This window comes from Corvus kubaryi, unplaced genomic scaffold (genome assembly GCF_017639235.1).
Source record: "Corvus kubaryi isolate FWS band 111438036 unplaced genomic scaffold, C.kubaryi_AGA036_p1.0 split1-37296, whole genome shotgun sequence".
In the NCBI taxonomy this organism is placed as follows: domain Eukaryota; kingdom Metazoa; phylum Chordata; class Aves; order Passeriformes; family Corvidae; genus Corvus; species Corvus kubaryi.
In genome coordinates, this window is record NW_024582075.1 from 1799944 (window position 1) to 1821820 (window position 21877).

The following is a 21877-nucleotide window of genomic DNA, read 5'->3' on the forward strand; positions in this document are numbered from 1 at the left end:
CATGAATACTTTTTGTACTTGCTTGGAACTGAAATCCTGTAGCCAGTTCAATAGTGACATCAGCAGAAATCCATCATAAATTTCTGCTTTTCTAGGAATTCAGATATTCATCTACTTCCCTTCTTGTGAATCAATTGATTCCAGTGTTTCAGTTACAAACAGTGTTAACAAACATACAATTTGAGAAAAGAAGGCAACAGAGATGCTAAACATTACCATGCATAAGCACATACCAAGCATAGTTACACAGAAGTTCTTCATTCAGCGTGCAAGAAGAAAGACTGGTGTAGCTGAAGTAAGGATCCTAAGGAAGTACAACATCATACCAGTTAAGAGCATGCACAGAGTTTCCCACATGCATAACATGAAGAGCCACTAAAACATGCAGTCAGACAGCCACAGGAACATTTTAGACGATATCTTTTTGCACCTGAATCTGTTACCTCTTTGAGATATGTGCTGTGGTCCTTTGGGTTGGTATGAAACGTTATTGTTTCCACAGTTCTGATGCTGGCAGCAGTGACATGCAAACATGGCCTTTTCACAGAACAAGCATTTTACAGTGCAAGCATCAATACTGTTAGAATTACCTCATACAATCCTTCAAATTTCTTAGGGAACTACAAAATCTGCTCATGGCCTTGCAACCTATCAGAACGTCTTTGAAGACAGACTGTCTTTTCCCCTGTCACTAGGAAATCTGAATCACTCATTCGAAAAGAAAAGCCACTGTGTTTTAAAAATACTTTTATGCTAAATTGGCTGTTTGACTAGATGGTGCTTGTCTTTAAAGACTCAAATCATAGTAGTTCATATCGTGATTCTGAGTAAACTTTAAGAAATGCAGTCCCACTTCAATTTAGCCCTTTAGATGTCATTTGAATTTTTCATGTAGTTTCATTTAATTTCATTTAAGTCTGCTATAGCACTACTGGTCTAACAGCACCCACTAATATGGGCTATTCACTATTTCCCAATTGTCTCTTTCCACTGTTTCTTTTGCCTCCTCCTTGCCTAAGATTTTCCTGTGTTTTTCTCCCATTACCTTGTCATACTTTTTACAGTATACAATTCATTACTGCTGCTCCTCCTCCTATTGGCCTGCTTTATGCTTTTTTTATGTTGAAATTATTCTTTCCCCTCGTGTCTTTCTATCCACCTGTCTTCCCTCCCTGTCTTCCACAGAGGATTAAATCATCAACCATTCCCTCTCACTCATCTCTATTGTATCTCCAGATGCTCACATTTCTCTCCATTCCACAAAAATACTGCACCCACACTACACTACATAAAACCCACTACATCTGACTCTTTCTATTCAATATAGAACCACTAGGTTGGAAAAGACCTTTGAGGTCTTCAAGTGCAACCAATGACCTAAAGCCTTGAAAGATGCATTTGTTCAAAGTATTTTCTCCTTTCTTTTAAACAAGAGGACCAGCTTCTTAACTGCAAACACCCCTCTTTCCCTTGGGATCCCAGAAAAGGGACTCTGTTCACTGCAGAGAGGGGAAGATCTGGATCCAGTACGTTTTGTGACAGGCCCAACCACATGCTCTGACACAAGAAGACTCTGTGCTATGAGGAGAAGGTGGTCACAGAGGACTTGCTGCTGACAGCTTCAACACCTAGGGTTGGCTGTAGCTCCCAGAGAAGCAGGAAGGACCATTTCTGCAATTTTTCCTTGTTATATTTCTTATTCTGTTGGCCTCATCAGTATTTATAGGACAGGACAGGACAGGGCTAGTTCTTCAGTTATTTATACCTCAGGAGTCCCATGGGTTCAAGACTGACATTCTCATTGTATGTTTTGTCACTCAGTGCAACACCAAACATCATTTCCATGTGAATCACATCTCTGTGGAAAGCTTTCAACACAGAGTATGTGGATCATGTGCCCTAAGAATACAGACTCTGTACATAAGCAATTCCTGCCACTCCTTGGAAAATTCTTCCAAATCTAAAAAGTGGTTGGACTTTCTGTAGGTCAAATACAATAAAGTATTTGTGTGCCTCCTTTTGCTATAGAAAGGCAGAAGGAAGAAGCTGTCAAACTTATGCATTACTTAATGAGACAAGGAAAAAAGGCCCCTCCTTTCAGTGCACTCACTGTCTTGGTTCTTCCTTTTGAGACAACTGCTGGATTTCCCTTGCTTTCTGTTGTCTTCCTTCCTAGTGAGGTAAAAGGCAGTGTTGAGGAGGTTTTGATGAGGTTTGCTGTTTGACAGTTGTTGTTGTTATTTTGGTTGCCACTCAGTGTCTCCATTATGGACCGAAAGGTTCCAAAAGGCCTTTTCAGCTGGTCTCCTGCATACTCCCCAGAGCTGGCTGGAGCCCGCGTGAGTCCTTTGCTCCGGTCTTTATCCTTTTCCTCATTTAGTTCTGACTCTGCTAGTTCCACCTGCACCACAGGCTCCTCGAAAGTTACTCGAAGTTTCAAATTTTGAGAGGTTCTGCGCTTTGAAGATGGGGACTTGAGAGCACTCTTAGGGCTGGTGGCAACCTTCTGGGCAGTGGCACTGTCTGTGCTGGACGGAGGGTTGTCCTCACAAAACTGGTTCTGAGGTACTGTACCAGACTGATATGGGGCTTCATTATCCGCATCGCTGCTCTCCGAAGTAGGGGAAGGACTGTGGCCATCCACAGACTTAGAGACCCTGATACCAAAAGGAAAGCGCCGTCCTGCTGTGGAAGTGTGTTTCTTAAGCATCATGTTCAAACTCTCTGTGCTCTCAACGCTCTCCACTATAGGCTGAGGTCTTGGTTTGTCAGTTCTTTTCACAGGGGTGTTCTTGTGCTCCTCAGAATTAGCTGAATCTGTATCAGACTCACTGAGAGACCGCTGCATCAGTTGTCTCAGTCGGGCTAACTTCAACTCCCTTTTCTCTGGCAAAATCTTCTTCACGTTCTTGGAGGATGCATGAGCATCCTGAAATTCCAAAGTCAGCTTTTCCTGCATACAGACATTTTCAGAGATTTCTTTTCCCAACAACTGGCGCAAGATTTTATCTGAGTCCTCATCTTTTATCTTAGATCGAGCACGACTAGATGTTCCCAAGCTGCCAAGGATCTGAATACCATCTTGGGTGCTCAATTTACTTTTTGGTGGAGACAATTCATCTGCTTCAGATGGTTTCCACTGGGGTTTGCCAGAAGAAGGAGATGACGGCAAGCTTAAAGAAAAAAAGAGGAAATATCATAGCAACATTAAGGCACATCTAAAATGTGAAACTACCATTTCTGGTGTATACGTCTGTCTCAGTTTATTTTTACTTATCCTTTTCATCGCTACTCACATGGAATTCATTACTGTGATGCCACAGCAAAGATTACATAGAGAAGGATGTAACCCTGCTTCCACTCCTATTTAGAATTTGAGTATGTTTGCTTCCTCTTACGAAAAATACCTCCTTAAAACCAGAACTTAGAATGGTTATTCAAACACCAAATATGACTTTATGAGGAGAACTGTAGAAAAACTACTCCTATTTGTGTGAGTTGACATGCTAAAAAGCACCACAAGGCTAAATGCCTACTATCCAAGTCACGTCATAATACAAAAGTAGCTTATTCTAAGTCTGTAAAAGTACCACCTCTCTGCATAGCAATGATTTCATAAATCTAAACTGCATCTGGTATTAATAATAACAACCATATAAGACCTCATAAAAAGTCAGGGCAATTTGCACTCAAAACCTTTTCAGATATGAAATACTGAAAAGCAAGAGAAAGGTGACATGAATTTATTTCAATACTAATAGAATAAAGTAAATTTAGAACCCCAACTGTTTTACAGACGGAAACAGCAATTTCAACAATGACTGCTTTGCAAAGAATGTAAATTGCAGAGACCTTTTCTTTTCCTGCGACATATGCTAGAGCTCATAACACTTCACATTTTTACTTTAGACCACTTTTCCTCTAAGCAAGGACAAGGTGAGAAAATTTAGGTTCGTGTGAGGCAGGCAAGCACCTTCTGCTCTCCTGAGTCCATAGTTCTCATAGTGTACAAAATTCACATGCCTATATTAAACACCTCATTTTCAATTAATTTTATGGGTTTTTTTCCTGTGGCAAACCTAGACAGTGAAGAACATGCATTTATCTATAGCACACATTCCTAGTAACAGGGATAAGTTCTCTTAGATCTGCTACTGCCTCCTTGGATGATGAAAATATCTATGAGTGAGTTCCAACTAGATGGAAAAGTAGTAGCCAGCTATGAAATAAAATAAACAGAGTGTAATTTTCAGACTTGCTCACTTAACTAAACTGATGTTGAAGCCTGCCCTTTTACAGGAATAATGAATGATGAGGGATCTGCTTTCACCTGATCTTATCTGATACTGAAAGTAAAACAGTCCTGGTGCTCCCCAGAACTCAGATAAGAGACCACTTGGAAAGATCAGTCAGCAAAAATCACAGAAAACAAATGAGCTGGAAAGCTTCGGTCCCATTGCCGCTGTTGAGCTGGCAGACAGGGAAGACAAAGATTCCTTAAAAAGGGCAAAAAACCCCTCTTTCCAGTGTGGTTTTGTACTTCAGCAGGAGTTTGGAGTTTACAGCCCTTTCCTAGCTGAAGTTCCTTTACACAAATGCATCTCCAATCCCAATATCTTTGTTATCTACAGCTGTAACTGTTTGCACTTCTCTGAAACAGTGACACATGAAATTCAGGGCCATGGAGCACTTGCACAGAAAAATGCTTGAGATTCTGTGAGAATTGAAAAAAAGCAGTCATTGACCCTGCAAGTTCATACTTGATGACCCAAAGCTGTGATAATCAACGGCTGCAGAAGCTTTTATGCTGGCTTTATAGTTTCACATATATGTAGCCCCCTAACAACTCTGAAACAAGAAGCAGCATTGTATATGTCTTCCAGAGGGGAAAATGGATTTAAAAAAAAGATAAACCGATAAATCTCTATTTGTATGTGAGTTACTTCATTTCTTTCCAAGTCATCTTCAGATTGCTGTGAGAGTGAAGTCATGCTTGCTTCATCTGCTTCCATGCATCACCCTGTCAGAGAGATCCAGTCCTCTGTCTTTACCATCCTCCTCTTTAGTGTTTGAAACTTAACTTGTGTTTCTTTCTGTGACTTCTGACAGGATATGTAAACAACACAGGAAGTTTCCAGAGTTTTGACTTCTTACGCAAGCTAAAGCAGGTAAAAGATTTAGTGAGTACAAGGAGCCTCATTAATATGAAAGTAGTTGTTTTTGATAACTGGCTTTATAACTTACTGCTAAAAGTAATGTATGGGAGACTACCAAAAATCAAACTTTACAGCTTTCCTAGGGGTTTCTAGGATCTTCTCCTGTTATTTAATGCAAAATATCCTACATTCCACTACAAAATTTGCTTTCATCCTGTTGGGAAGCTGGGACTATTTGGTTTGTACTCAGAAATTTCCAGCATTTATCATTACTCACTGTCAAATTCTAGAAGCTCAGCTTTGAGTCCATGAGGTAAAACCCTTACATTTTCTTTACACAACACGTCTGCTATTTAGCCAGATCACAGCTTTTCCTGATAACCAATATATTAAGAAAGTGTGCAAATCCACGCTGCAGTACAGTTCCAGTCACCTTACCTTGGGGACGTGGGCAGTGACTTGCCCTCCGACCGCTGGGCTTCTAAGAGCTGCTGGAGTTGGTTCTGTAATGTCACACGTTCCACAGTCTGCCTGCAAGAAAATGTAAGACTGTGTACCTCAAACTGTAAAACTGACTGCATAAGTAAGTTACAGGAAAACTGATACTACCCTTTCAATTTTGTATTAAAGAAAGAAGTCCTCTTCACCTGTACTTTATGTAGCGAATAGAGAACTTATAAATAAGAACACAGAGAGTTTGTGCTTTTGTCTGAATCTCTGCTGACATTTTGTAATCACTGTACAAGAACAACTGAGAGAAACTCACTTGTCAGATTACTTCTAAAACTTCATGTAAGGACAAGTGATCACAAGCAGCAGTGAATTGAAAGTGAGTGACTCACAGACACAAAAGTATGGTAAACTTGTTTCTTACTTGTTTGTGGAAAAGAATAGAAAGTGCACAGATTAAGCAGTCACTTCCTACATTCGGTGGATGGCCTTTATCAGCTGAGCAACAGCTCAGGCAACGGCTCTCTCCCTTTCTATTTGCAAATGAACTCAGAGAGAAGTCTCTGCCCACAGGAAAGGACTGGTCCAAACTTCAGCTGCAGGATGGAGTTAGGTATATGATGTCTGTGTCACATCTGCTTGTTGCCCAACCTTACCAAAGGTTGTACCTGGGCTCTGCATCCACCTTATCCCAGGGCTATACCTACCGCAGTTTATCACTTTCAGTGTGGTGTTGTGATCTACGCTGTTTTGCAAATAACTTTAGAGACCAACACTTAAAAAATTGCAATAGTACCTAAAAATTGTTAGTAATATGAGAGTGATATCCATAGTAGAAACTCCATTTACCATTTATCATGTGTAATCACATCTGTTGTCCTGTAACATACTTATTTCCCTAGGAAGGACTCAGTCGAGCATTACAACCTGAAATCCTCAAGTAGTTCTACAAGAATGACAGATCAATTTGCCACAAAAAGGTCTTCTTTTCCCTGGTCCCATACAATTCAGACATTCTATTCTCATGTCAAAACACCCTTTTTTGTTGACCACCACAGATAACATTCAATCTTGTTTAGTGATCTGTAATTTCCAGTGCGTCTAAACACTACACAGACAGAATTCTTGGAAAACTTCTAGAAAACTAGGGATTTAGAGATTTTTATTACTGTACTTATGCTATCTTTCACCTGAAACAGAACTGTTACATTGCGTTTTATTCCCTGGTCCTGACCAAATGACCGTGGGAAAATGACTTTTTATCTGCTTCTCCCAGGCTGTGCATCTGTTGCTGTCTAAGTAATATGTTTTTGTATGTAATATATGTTATGCAGTTGCATCTGCAGAACTAAGGCAGTTCTCTACCAGTGAGCTGGACACTTTCCTAGCTCACATGCCATCAGCAGACGATTTAGCTGAGTTTCAAATGCAGTCTTTATACTGGCAATGTCAAAGTCAGAAAGAATCCAGATCACTTTCTAGACTAGAGGTTGTACTTGCAGGACTGGCAGAAAACAAATGCTTTACTTTTAATATATCAAAGTGAGTTTGAAAAGTGCTCCAGAAATAAAGGTGTGATCTTGACATACTGCCTTGCATTTTACAATACAGCCATGCTTTATGTAGATCCTTCTTCCTTTAACTTTCCATCTTCCTTCCTTTGGTCTATGCACTTCCTTAGACTATTTTAAAATTACTCCTACCATCTGTCAACATTAGATTATATTGCAGCTCCCCAGATACTCTCCTATAAGAGCCAGGGAAATTTTCATTTGAGATTACATTGTGATGCAATTTATCTGTTTTCTTTTTCCTTTTATCATTCCTTCAATTTCTATTTCTAAATATCTAAATAATGCAGCTAACAGTTTTTTATGTTTTTAGCTCCAGCAGAAATCTCTGATGTCTTCCTCTTGAGTTAATGTTCACATTCCTCTTAAACAATTTATTGTGATAGAAGAGTTGAAGTTTACTCCATTTTTATAGTTTAACTAGTTAGTACAGAAGTCACAGACACCCACACATCTTGCCAGTGCTATCCCTAAAGATAAATAACATACATATGTATATTCCAAGATAACACTGGAAACAAGGGATCACAACTTTTTGGAACAGCAATACTGCAAAGTATTAAAGCCAGACTGATTTAGGAGACAAGATCACTGTAGCTTCATGGGTAAGAGGGTGAATGTTGTTTTATTAGAATTGATGGCGAAATTCTGGGGGTCTTACCTTAGACAACATTCCCAGTGAGTAATATGTAAGAACCCTTCTGTGTCTACTTAGACATCTGGGAACCCGAACCACCTCCTTATGAAATCAGGGAGCTCAGTAACTGCAGAAGGAATAGGCTGAGGCACTGGGCTCTACTGGAGTATCTCTCACAGCATGTTTTCTTATTTCTCCTTTTTTTTTTCAAATAACACAAGAATGACTACACCACAAAGCAGAATATAAAATGGCTTAACTAAATAAAAAAGAGATTAACATTATAAAGTTTATATTGGGTTTCTTACTATATGTCTATATAACATGTTCTACCCCAAAAAAGCTCCAGCTAACCAAAAACCCCATCAACCTGCACACACCTTGCCATACCACTACAGAGATTGCATGACCAGCTCATATTTTGGAAGCTGAGGGAAGGCTGGGAAGCACATAAGGGATTTTAGTGTTGATATTGACTGTTCAGGTAATCCATCACGATAAAACTATTCCTCTTCTGTCTCTAGAACATTGTTCATTAGCCCTGGGAGAAGTAGGTGGTGAAAATCCAGGAAAGCCAGCTCAACTGCCCAAGTTGGAGTTATTCCTATATAACAGCTACATTATGTACATTTGAAAGAGTTAGAAAGTAAACTTGACTTCCATCTGTTGCCATCTGATGTCTTCAGGATCTTCAGAACTGCTTTCAGGATTTTCAGAGGTGTTGCAGCCAGTGGATTCTCCTGCTGTGATAAAGGTCCCCTTGACAAGATGCTCCACGGATGCACTTTGTACCCCCCTTGGATTTTTAAGAAGGATGAGGACTGAAAAACAGGGTAAGAATCTTCCTCCATCATCCTTTCTGACTCTTGAGCATGAGCCTCTGAACATGGTCCATTGCTTCTATCAAAATCACTTGTGGCCTGAGGCCTGCAGCCCAAATAGCCATGCAGAAGCTGCTCCCTCAAGCAGAAAATAGATTCTTTCACTGCCTCAGTAAGCTGCAACAGGGTTGCACAAGAGACTTACATCTCTGTGTAGAAGAGGAAGAACAGGCTGCTGCTGCGCTTACTAAAACTAATCTGAAGCCTGAAAAATAGACTGCTGAAGGGAAGCAGATTTTACTCCAGCTGAAACACGCAAAGAAACTCATCAGGAGCCAGATACGAATCATTTAAATGACTTCCTAAGGATGCAGTCTGTGGGTTACTTGGAAAAGTAACAGTGGGGATACTTGGAAAAGTGTTAATGCTTTTGTCATGAAAGTCACAACTAGACTATTTCTGTGTGAGTAAGCAGCCTGCTGACTTACATAACAACTCCTTTATTTCCATATGAGAGGTAAAACTTTTATCAAGTACTGGGTGAGAACAGAAAAGAAATGAAACATGGGTATTCTTTAGCTGCCACTTCCACTTCCTGGTGTGTATACCATTTTTCTTTCTTTTTTTTTTTTTTTTTCTGAATTATGGGGAAAATATATTTTGTGATATATTGATATTAATCACATGCTAATGCTGTCTTCTAGGGAAATGCCCTATGTTTATTTTTTTTCCTTTATGTCAGTTTTCTCAGCAAATGGATCAAGTACAACCAGGTACACTGACATATCCAGGGAATATTGTCAGGCTGTAAAATTATGAAAACTGTAAATGTTATAATGATCCTCTGTTCAGGGTTTGTATTTTTGACAGTATAAATGTAAAAGAATGAAGATATTGCAAAGAGAAAATGTCAAGGTAAAGACAGGGAGATCGCTTCCCAGTGACTGTCATGGGCAAAAGAGATTCAGTGTGGAGAATTTAACTTAATTCATGGTTAATTAGCATAAATATTTCATTATTGGTTCAGGTATTGGGAAACAAAGAAGGACAGACATTTAAAACACCTATTCTCCCCTTTTCCAAGCTCAACTTCTCTCCCAGATTCATCTGCACTCCTAGCTCTTCTTCTCCACCATTCTCAGGCTTCACTCCAGACACTCTTCCCCTCTTGTCATTGTTGCAGGTTACCCCCAGTTTTTCAGTAAGCCAACATGCAGCACAGGTCAGGGTTCACGTGTAGCAGTTTCTCTCTGTTGCTCTCTTTTTCCCACTCTTTCCTGTTCTCTAATGTGGGTCTTTGACAGGCTGCATTCCAATCAGGAAATCACTGGCTCTGGGCTTGTGCATGGGCTGCAGCCCTTCCAAGGGATGTACCTGTTCTACCATGGCTTCTCCATGGGCCACAGTCCCTTTAGGGGTGTGCTTTCTTCACCATGGTGCACCTCCAGCTCCTCTGACCTTGCTATTCCCTCTGATTGTCACTCTTCTGTTTTCTTCTCCTCTGTGGCATTTTCTGCTCTTTTTTAGATATGCTTTCACAGAGGTGCTAGAAGAATGACAGGTGGGGCTTAGTTGTGTCTTGCAGTGGGTCTGTTGCTGAGAGCTCTGTCCAGCAAAGGGAAGCCCCTTGCTGGTTCTCACTGAAGCCACTCTTTAGCTTCCCTGCTAACAGAGTATTGTAATTTATACCCAATACAATTAGCTACACGTTACTTGCATAAAATGATATGGTCTCTTCGAAACATAAGGTTATCAGAAGTCATTTTCATGGACTGTGACATCTTGATCACATATCTACGCTGGAACAATGTTAGGTCAGTGCCGATGGTTTCTAAGAGTCTTACCAGAATATTGACATGTTAAGCCACAGTAACTGCATCTACAATTAAAGCAAGCAATTAGAATAATTTGTGTTTCAAAAAAAGAAATAAGGTAGAAATACAACTTTAAAATGTCATCTATAAGACGAAGAAAATGGACACAGCTCATAAACTGAAGTAGGGTATTGTTTTAAGATCAGCCCCTCTTGCTAACAATGAAACACTTACTCCTTCAGCTGCTTAGTCAGCTTGACAACCTGGGAGGCCAGCGACATACATGTCTCCACAACTACTAAGTAGCGGGAACACATGGTGTGCCCGTGTCGCTCAGCACTTTGTGATGGCTTCTCTCCCACGTGGTTTTGCATGGTGACATTTGCTCCATATTCAACCAATGTCTGTAAAAACATGAAAGGGAACAGTGACATCTCTAAGTGTAAGTCTATGCTGTGACTTCTGATCAGTACAAGAACGGCTGGACAAAAAGCACTCCTGAATAAAATGCTTGAGAAATGTTAGTCTAAGCCAGACATTTTTAAAATTCAGTCACTGACAAATCTGTATGCAGCTTGAATTCAAACCACATACCAATCAAATCTACCACTCAGGTGCAACAATAGTATAGAAGACTGAGCTGCAGTTCAGAGGAGCTATAAAAAGACTGTAATTTATATATTATTCCCTCCTCGGCCCCTGAAATTCTACTCAATTAATTTGTTTTCTGTTCATACGTTTGTACAGCATAGCATCACTTGTAGCATTCATACAGTGAGTGGGACTACCAAATCAAAACAGGACTTCCATTTGGCCACCTATTGATTCTCTCCTGCACCACAGTAATAAACTCTTGCAGATGCATCTCCCTGTGCATTACAGAATACTGTGATAACTTTACACATGGCAGACCTAGAAAAGAGGACACAGGACAACTGATGAAGATAACAGCAGGGTCCAGAGCAGCGTGAACACATTGCTAGCCAGTTTACAGTGGCTGGTGATGAGCTGTAATGGCTTACCAGATCTGTTTTTGGGATCTCCACACTGCAACGTATTTCAACACATCCTTAGGATTTCATTTTAGGAATGTCTTTGCTACAGTGTTTGCTGACTCCTTTTGTGGTTTAGCTCTCCATTTTCTACCACAGCAGAATCCCTATGTTTAAAACACTCAATAGAGCAGTCTCAGTGTTCTGATTCCTTAGCTAAGTAATGCTTAGACATGAAAGATAGGCCAGATACTTTAGGTCAGACAGGCACAAATTTCTTATTGCTGATAAAGAACTGTACTATGACTTAATCAATCTGGTTGGAATTTTTGGGGGGTTAGGTCAGTGTGGTTTTTTATTGCTGAGAGAAGTCTCATTGCTTTGCACTTGCTTGGTTAGTCACTATTTTCTTTTGAATACGTACTGAAATATGTGTCAGCTTTTAGTCTTTAAGAAATATAATATCTTACACTCTGATGTATATCCCTGTGTTACTCACAGTACCAGCAGAGAACCCTAGCTTGCTGTTGGAGAACCATCCAAGTTGTAAGCATGCCATTTGAGTTATTCTGAGACTAGAATAAAGAGTGTTCTATGTGCAAAAGAAGTTCTGTCAGGCCGACCTCAAGACATCAAATAACTGAAGCAAGATTTGAGACTAACTCTTCCCTCTTTATGATCTGCTTGTAATAATCAGTGTTAGGAGCTCTTTGCATTACTGGAGTAGGTAAAATAGGACCTAAATGTTCTCAGCAATGCTTTGACACATGTTGATACCAGCCCCCTGGAAAACTTGTGATCCTATACACCCAGAAACGATAGCGTCATTAACTTTATGCACACACATGCAGAAAAGGAATTGCATGGCTGAGCTCTTGGCTGACTTATCCAAGCAGAGCTGAAAAACCACTGAGGATTGGAGTGATTTTGTTGACCACAAACAGCAGACACAGAGACCTCTACATCTGCTGACAGAGAAGTGGAATGGGTGGTCTGTCTGATCTGTTAAAACCATGCAGAAAGGAAAGTTATGAACTCTTGCACTGCATCTCATATCAATAGATTGGGCTTAATTTGTCCAGAAAGAAAATAAACCTTGCAGAAAGTAATCAAATAGTTTGAAACATGATAGGAGTGTCATCTGCTCATAAACACAGTGAATAAGAGGGCCAGGGAATCACTAACAGTGATTCTTCATTTTTTATTCTGCTGCTTATAGTTTCCCTATTTCCTTTATCACTCCTTTCTTCTTACCAGATTATTCACTGTACATTATTTTAAAGTAGACTACAAGCTTATTGGGCACAGGGTTTATTTTGTTTCACAGCACAACAAATTATCAACTACACTTAAAACTGTGAGGTTTTAGTGAAGTAGTATTACTAACATTGTGTATTTTTATCATCACTAGATATTTTCATGACTTATTTCTCATGGCCTCACTTCAACAGAAAGTACTTGTTGAATTGCATATTTACCTAAAATAAAATAATCTTGAGAGTTCTAAGCCATTTATTAAGGCTAATTCTTCACAGGGACAGCAGGGCTAGTCTCTAGGAGTTATGTCTTCTTGGTGACCAAATATATAAATAGGTAATAATAGTAATAATAGTAAGCAGCTCTGAAGCTGTAGATCCAACACAATAATGTCCACTAATATATTTAGCTCTTTGAAGAGGTTAGCTAATGAAAATCCACTAGCTATATTTCTTTTAGGGCTGGACTAATACAAATGTTCTGTATTTGCAGTGGCCTGAAAGGTGATGTGGATCAGTTCATGTGTGGTAACAGGAATAACAAGTTTACTGATACATATCTGAGTCCCTTGAGAATTACTGCTTGTTCTTAGACATGTTTTCCTCCCTAACTTGACTTAATCACTTTAATTTTTATTTCTTGCCTTTCTGCCAAGAGGTTTTTATTCTTTTATCTGTTCTTCTCCAGGGACTAGTTTGTTTATCAAATACCTCTCTGCAATTTCCTGGAATAATTTTATTATTATTTCTTCTCCAAACAGCTTTTGCTCAAAGTGACAACAACACAAACACTGAAATGTACTCCTGTGACTGTACTAATGATTCTAGCAAATTTGACGGGCAGAGGGTACATCTGCAATTAACACAAAGTTAAGTTGCTTCACCTTCAATAATTTACCAGAAGCGCTGATCAACCAGAGAGGTTCCAGTGACTGGAAGTTACCAAACTTGGCACCCATCTATTACACGGGTTTGAAGAAGGATCCAGGGAGGAACAGGCCTGTCAGCCTGATCTCAGTGCCAGGCAAGTTCATAGAGCAGATCATCTTGACTATCCTCATGCAACAAGTACAGGACAGCCAGGGGATCTCACTCACAGTATGGCTTTATGAAAGGCAAGTTCTGCTTGAGCAACCTGATCTCCTTCTGTGACAAAGTGACCTGTCTAGTGGATGAGGAAAAGGCTGTGGATGTGTTTACCTAGATTTTAGTAAAGCCTTCGACATGGTTTCCCAAAGTATTCTTCCAGAGAAACTGGGTGCCCATGGTGTGAGTGAAAAACTGGTTGGATGGCAGAGCCCTGATAGTGGTGGTGAGTGTATTTACATCCAGATCATGGCTGGTCATTGGCGGTGTTCCCTGGGGCTCAGCACTGGGGCCTGTTTAATGTAATCAACAACACAGACAAGGGGATCATGTGCACTGTCAGTAAGTTCACAGACTACACCAAGTTGGGTGGGAGTGAGGATCTACTGGAGGGCAGGAAAGCTCTGCAAAGGGATCTGCACAGAATGGATCAAAGGGCTGAGGCCAACTAGATGAGATTCAACTGCACTTTGACCACCCCAAGCAGCACAACAGGCTTGGAGCAGAGTGGCCAGGAAGCTGCCTAGAAGGACCTGGGGGTGCTGGTTGACAGTGGCTGAACATGAGCCAGTGTGTGCCCAAGGGCCCAAGAAGGCCAATGGCATCCTGGCCTGTATCAGCAACAGTGGGGCCAGTGGGCATTGGTGAGGCCACACCTTAAGCCCTATGACAAGTTCTGGGCCCCTCACAGCAAGAAAGACATTGAGGTGCTGGAGCAAATCCAGAGAAGGGCAACAGAGCTGGGGAAGGGTCTGGAGCACAAGCCCTGTGAGGCTGAGGGACCTGGGGTTGTTTATCCTGGAGAAAAGGACATTGAGGGGGGACATTGCCCTCTACAACTGCCTGATTGGAGGCTGTAGCCAGGTGGGGATTGGCCTCTTCTCCCAGGTAACAAGTTAAAAGGATGAAAGGAAGTGGCCTCAAGTTGTGTCAGGGGTGGTTTAGATCACATATTAGGAAACAAATTATCACAGAAAGGGTTGTTAAGCACTGGAACAGACTGACCATTGAAGTAGTGGAGGCACTGTCCGGGGAAGTGTTCAAAACCAGCGTGGATGTGTCACTCGCAGACACAGTTTAATGATGAGCATGGTGGTGGTGCTAGTTTGGTCAGACTTGATGATCTTTGAGGTTTTTGCCAACCTTAATGGTTCTATGACTCTAAGATCAGCCATCTAGTCCAACTCCATGACTTTTTTGGTATGTCTGCATTGAACACAGCTACTGGACAGAGGTATCCAAACTGGTTCATTCAGATCTGGCTTCCATTAGCACTGTAGATGTGAAAGCCTTCTCAGCTGGACAAATTACCATTTTTAGCACCTCTGTACAACAGAACTGTATTGTTTTCAGTGGCCAAGATGTTTCACCAAGAATTAGCTAGAAATCAGCATCACTCTTCAATGTATAGCACAGATTCATTTCAGGATGGTAAGTCTGAAAGGGATGGTTTAGTCAAGGTGTAATCCTTCAACAAACCTATCTTTTATAGTTCCCCTAAGCTGGAGAGCTACAACTACTCAATGGAAAAAGAAACAGAAGGAAAACTATCAGACTAATAAGAAAAGTATGCATATCTAACCTGGCTGACCTTTTGTAACACAAAAACATACACACTAACTGCTTATGTATGAACAATATAATCATGCTTTCATCTTGAAATACAAGTTAGTTTAGGCTCACGACAGCATAATTGAGAATAGAATCAAAAACCCAGAGCTTTTCACTCTTTCAGTCTGACTCCTACTGGTTTAAAGTTCTTCCTTCTGATCTATTTTAATGTATCAATAATTATTCCCACTTAGATTTCCCATAATATTTCTTTTGTCATTCAAGCTTGAAGTTTAGAGGTTTCTTCTATAGCTATCACTCTACCTGTATGCATCCTAGATAGCCATGTTGAGCAGCTATGTGAACAGCAGTGTTTCCATCCTGGTCAACTTCATCCAGTGAAATCCCTTGTTCTTGCATAAACTGAAGAAGCCACAGAAGAATTTTCTCCTGGGGGCAAAGAAATGTCACAAAAGGTAAGAAATAATGAAAAGCTGAATATACTAGAGGACTAGTGGTACTGTCATCTGTTACTAATACTATCCAGTAATTCCTTGTTTTCAGTGTCTCTTAACTTTGTAGGACTTAGTGCATCATGGGACTCTGGTTTGGCTTTTAGGGAGTTTTGGGTTTCTTTTTTTCCCCCAAGGGAAAAAGTTGAAATACTTTATTTTATAAAAAGACATAATGGGAAAAAAATGAGTACTGTAACACATTCTGAGAAATTGTACATAAAAACCGTGCATGCCTCTGTGTTGGGGATGAAACCTGAGGCAGAACAATCCATATATCAATCTGAAAATCAGGTTGTGAAATTTGGTCAAACTTCACAAGCCTCTCTGGAAAAATAAAACAGGATTGTGCTCAGATCACAGCCATGAGCAGTTAGATTCTTCAGATCTATAATCATTCCCCATTTCTGTGCGGTTGTGCTAAAGAAGCAGCAACACAACTAAAACCAGAAAATAATGCTACCCTAAGGTCTCAATGTACTGACTCATGGACCATTTGTATGTCCTGCATTTTAGGAAGGATGGGGAGACTTGGGAGTGCAAAAGCTCGTCACGGAAAGTCTGGAAGCCAAAACTGAGGTAGAAACTTTTTTTTTTTTACATCACTGTTTGTGTGTGTATGTAGGTACAATACACATTTATTTGGGTATTCTTTTATAACAATGGAGAGTTATATATGTGCACTAAGCTTTTCTGATTTCTTATTTTCTCCAGCAAGTTTATCCGGAATAAATTTCTTCTCTCTAGGAACTTCCCATGCCTCTCCAGTTTAAATTTCTTTTTGCCCTCCTGAATATGATACATATTGAAAATCTAGAATAAATCTATAGATTACATAGAAAAGTGCGCTCCATTAAAGGGTAGCTGACGACAGCTGCTTTCCCAGTTTTTCTATCTGAATAGGTGAAAAGACTAAATTACTTCCTAGCTTAAAACTTTTTTATTTAAACATGTATTTTTTAATATCTTGCATTGATATCTATCATGTGTTGCACTGTCTCAGAGCTCCAGTTCAAAGGGGGATTCTAGTGTGGATTCTAGTGTTGCAAACACTAATCCACAGACTTAACCTGCACCATCTCAGTAGCTCCAGTGACACATAAGTACATAATTACCCAAAATTAGAAACGTGGAAAATTAAAGTACACCTAAACAAAACAGTATTGAAAGCACATATAGGAATCGTAGCATTAATTACGTAGAAAAGGGTAAGAATAAAAGTGAAGAAAGAAAATTCTAATAAGGTTGGATATAAACCTGTATTTTTTGTGCAAAATTTTTATTGCAATGAAAAGGAGAGGGACTGTCAGACTCTTCTGAACTACTCCAGATGATTCTGCACATTCAGGCATCGGGGTCTCTGCTTACTCCTTCAGAGGGCTACTCTGTCTGATACTTATCTTCTTCATATATTCACTTTAGCAGCAGTTTTGTTCTTATTACAGGGTGAAGACCTAGGTATTTTGACTTCTCCTTGGCTGACTGCCCAATACAGCTGACAGCCAGCATGGAGAGATGACTCCAGATCACATATCCCTTTAAAAATCCTTTTGAGCAAATTCTCAATATGTTGGTGGTATTGGCCAGCGATGAAGAAGGATTATGCTACTCCTATGAATTGCCCCTATGTAGATACAAAAATGCTGCTAGCAAGGATTTTCTTGCTATTTTCTAAGTCTGTGAGAGACTTTTCTCTCTCACAGAAGAGGTAGCAGAGTTATGTAAACAACCAAACTATCTGCAACCTTGAAAAGTCTTGTTTATGGTACAGTAGAAAAATGTTTTGACAATGGATGTTTTAGGATTTTAACCAATCACCCACAAGGGGTGGCTGATCCTTTGTCCAATTAGACTATGAAGAAAAAAGTCTATAGAAGAGTTCGTAAAATAATTAAATCAATCAATCTTGCTGCACAATTCCTGCCTGCTGGATCCTCCCTCCTCCTCCTCTATGGCTGCGGGACACGGTGATACCGTAGGAACCAGGCCTGTGGTAATATTTGGTGCAGTAATACCCCTATGTTTCAATAATTAAAAGAAAAATATTTTAGCAAAACTTATCTGCAGAATTGGAAGACAACTATAGCTTTGAAATCATATATTTCTTTGGAATGTAATAGGTACCAGAATGTTAAGCATGTTCTGTAATTTTATGATCACAACAGCATGGAGCAAATCATGCTTTCTAGTCATTTATCTTATCAACAAGAGTTGATAAGTCAAGTTGAAGTCAAGTGGCTGGGTGGCTCTATTCAATCATCTATACTTAAGACTATCTGTGCACCAAGTGATCACAGGCACAAAGTTACAGTCCTACTCAAACAGTTTGTGTTTCAACAAATTTATCCTTGACCAAAAAAACCCCAAGAAAACAAATACTTTTTTCACTTAAAACCAGGGAAAACAAAACCATCATATATCAAAATATACTACATATCACTTTATTAACACTCTCACTTTTATTAACATCATGCATTTGCAAGAAAAATGTTTTCAGGAACAGATTTATAGTCTTCAACTCAGTTTATTCAGACAAAATGCAATATAGTAAAGAAATTCATCAGATGAAGATAATGAAAAATAATTGCTTTTTTGTTATGTAATAGGAACTTATAAATACTGATAAATTATTCAGTATATCTGTTACTTTTAAGACCTACAATGGTCTTAAAATGTTCTAGCAGTTATTAACACCCCTTTGGCATATTCTAGATCTACAATAATTCAAACCTCTCTATAAAAAGACTTCAGTAAAATTTGGGACAGGCTGCTGACTTTGGTTCCATCAGATGACTTTTGGAGAAGGAAGTACAACTAACATGGACCATTTAAATAATTACATAGCCTACAACAGGAAGGGATAGCATGCTGAAGAGTACTGACTTTACAGCTAATCCTAGCCCCACCACTTGATATTAATTAAATAAACAGGCCTTCCCAGTATCCCTTCAAAGTAGAGGAGTAGGAATGAGTGAAAACAACACATTACCCTTGTAAAAATGACATCAGACAGGAAGGCAAATACCCTGAGGTGTAAATAAAGGTGTTTTGTTAGGTATCTGCATATCTGAATGTCATACACTCATTCCCACTGTGCTCTCCAGAACTGTACCACCACCAAGGTGTGCACAGGATCCCTTCTAGGTCCTCAGTCATGCTTTAGGTTGGTATCCCAAAGTCCCTCTATATTCTCTGGAGTTCAGAAACCACAAACCCTTGGCATTCCCCACCCTCTGCCGCTTGCCTGTGCAGTCCATACTACCACAACATCCCTGTTGGAAAGCCTTTCCAGCCCTGTGAAGCTCTTAGTCAGGCCTAGGACAATGTGCACCTAGGACTGCAGCACCATCTTGCTGTGACATGGTGACTGGGCCAGGCACAGCTGCCCTTCACTGTACTCATGACTGAGGCCCAGTGTAAAGAGGCCTGACAACCATCGTGGTTTCTCTTGCATAATCTCATGCTTAAAGAAACCCTTGCTAAGGAGGTATGCTGACCAGGCTACAGGTTGACTTTGAGCTTTTGTTCTTTTCAATCAGATTAATTTATATGGTCCCTCTCTCATTGGAAAAATATAATGTTGTTGACACATCCTTGGAGACAGGCCATGACTGTAGTTTGATGACTATTAACATAGGAACTTTGCTATGAACTCCCTTCTGCTGCCCATCCTAAATTATGATTCTTGAAGAAAATTATGGCGTGCGTGTCTAATGCCTGGGGACACAATGGATGGACTGACTCTTTTAGGAAAGGATTCAATAACAGGTCTTCCTTGTAAAAATACTACTCTTGTAATTCTGCCAAGACCAGTGTTTACATGGATTATCTCTCGTGTAAGTAATGGTAAAATAAATTAAAGCTTCAAGGACAGCGCTAAGTAAGCATTTAAATTTCTCAAAGATTTTTTTTTTTCTTAACAAACTTGGGTAAGATAGTCTGGTACCCCTTCAGCCTCAACATTCCCTCATGTTTTCAGGTAGTTTATGGATTATAAAAAAAAGATAATTGACATCACATATGAACTTTCTTTGGCATTCAGCTAACTAAGAAAATTTGGCAGCAATTTATATGTCACCTTGGCAAATTTCATGGGTGGCTGGTGTTTCTTAAGTGGTAGAGCTTCCGTTCTGCTCTGAAATGAATCTAGATAAAGTGTGCCAGATCCATTTCTGGCACTAGATAGCATAGCTCACTGAAAAAACCCCAAAGCTTCATTGGCTTTATCTTATATAAATATCTTTAGACACAAGGACAAAATTAGGTTAATCAAGTGAAGATATGAATTTAAGTTCACATGCAACTTTCTCTTTCAAACTCTTTCTTCCCAGTAGCAAACACTCTTCTCTCTAATCCAGTTCTGGTCTGGCTTACATATTCCCTATCCTCAGTGCTGGGTTTACAGCAAACATGCTAACACCATTAATCTGAATATCCAGCAGGATCCTATCTTGCACCAGTAACATCTGCATAGTAGGTAAGTGCAAAAAAAGGAGGTCTTTGCACAGCATGAAAACAAGGGTGTCTGTGTGCCTGTAGAAACAGCAGGAGAAAGGGTAGACCTCCAGCTCCATAACCTTCCAAAACTGCCTCTCCTTTCCCCTACAGTACATGCTTGGACAGAAGCAGTTAAGCAGCAGAAATATGTCACAATAATTGTATGGCATTGAATGAGACAATCACACACATCAAAGAATGATTTTCTCGGTGGTTATATTTTGTTTGTTCTCTCTTAACAAGAGTAAAAGGCATCACTACAAAATCAGTGAGGTTTGGTGTCCCTGCCAGTGTCTGGGGGGTTGGAGCTAGATGATCTTTAAGGTCCTTCCCAGCCCAAACCATTCTATGAATCTGTGATTCTATAATTTATCTTTAATGTCTGTCGAAGAAACTGTGCGATAAAATGGTCCATCTGCCGAAGAGATTAAAGAAGAGTAACTGTTCACCATTCCTTCCATAGTAGATCCTGGAGAAGGTCCCCCGAAGAGGGATTATTGCAAGGTCTACTTAGGGAAAAACAGATGTTGTGGAAAGAGAATGTTGTGTAATGTTCCTCCAGATATTAGCCAAGCACTAGAATGCTGTACTTCAGTGGTGCCTCACTATTACAATAACAGACAAGTTAGGTGTGAAACAGGACTGGTTTACAATTAGCTCAGTTGGGTAGAGCATGGTACTAATAACACCAAGCTTTTGGGATCAATCCCCATATGGGCCATTTAAGAGCTGGACTTGATGATCCTTGTGGTCCATTCCAACTCAGAATATTCTGTGCATCTACAACATATTTTTGTATGTAGTTTTCAATGGAAGTGGCTAAAGCTAGACAGGTGATGTTCAAGTTCCACCATACTTCACTGCCAATACAATGAATTCTTAAACTGCAAATTTTTGTTGCTCTTCTGATGTGTCCTATGAGTCCTCCAGATGACAACTAATCTCCGTAGATATTCTTGGGATTTACTGGTTGGCCTAATATGCCAGCTAATCTTCTCCTTGCCATTACTCAAAGCTTGTAAAACAAAAACCAACCAACCAAAAATAAAAAAAACAACTTCAGAGGGAAAATGCGGAAAAAATTACACAGATTAAGTTGGGAAAGATTTTGCTATACTTGAACTAATTCAGAGCATCTGCAATTAAAAGTCATAAAATGATACACATGCTTTAACTTAAATTCTTGTATAAGCACCCAAGTAATCTATGAAAATGTAAAAGAAGGTCATACCTGGCCATAGCAACCTGCATAATGGATAAGGCTTGGGTGGTCTTTTGAGCAACTGAGTTCCGCAATAGCTTCTGTTTCACTCACCATCCATCGAACACACTCCAGCTGACCACTCTAAACAAGCAAAAAAAAAGTCTAAATTCCAAGTGTTTCCATTCTAAACACATCTACTAGAGAGCAAAAAGCTTATCACAATTATTAAAAATTTCCAGTTTGATTGAAGATTTAAAGAATAAGCCAATAAAACCTTTTGTCTTTTTCTGCAGAAAGGCAGACTGATTTAAAACATTGGTTCCTTTACCT

The 21877-nt window shown here is 39.7% G+C and overlaps 1 protein-coding gene across 2 annotated transcripts in view; it reads right to left on the reverse strand.

The window, feature by feature from the left end:
• Positions 1-21877, reverse strand: part of LOC121657311 (synuclein alpha interacting protein) — an 87793-nt gene that overhangs the window by 4543 nt on the left and 61373 nt on the right. The window contains exons 6-11 of one of the 2 annotated variants that reach the window (XM_042012836.1): positions 21575-21688; positions 15659-15784; positions 10684-10853; positions 5595-5687; positions 2111-3173; positions 234-304 (exon numbers count right to left, since the gene is read on the reverse strand). In XM_042012836.1, coding sequence (XP_041868770.1) covers positions 234-304; positions 2111-3173; positions 5595-5687; positions 10684-10853; positions 15659-15784; positions 21575-21688 — 1637 coding nt within the window. The remainder of the gene's footprint in view (positions 1-233; positions 305-2110; positions 3174-5594; positions 5688-10683; positions 10854-15658; positions 15785-21574; positions 21689-21877) is intronic. The other variant, XM_042012837.1, reaches the window with a different exon arrangement.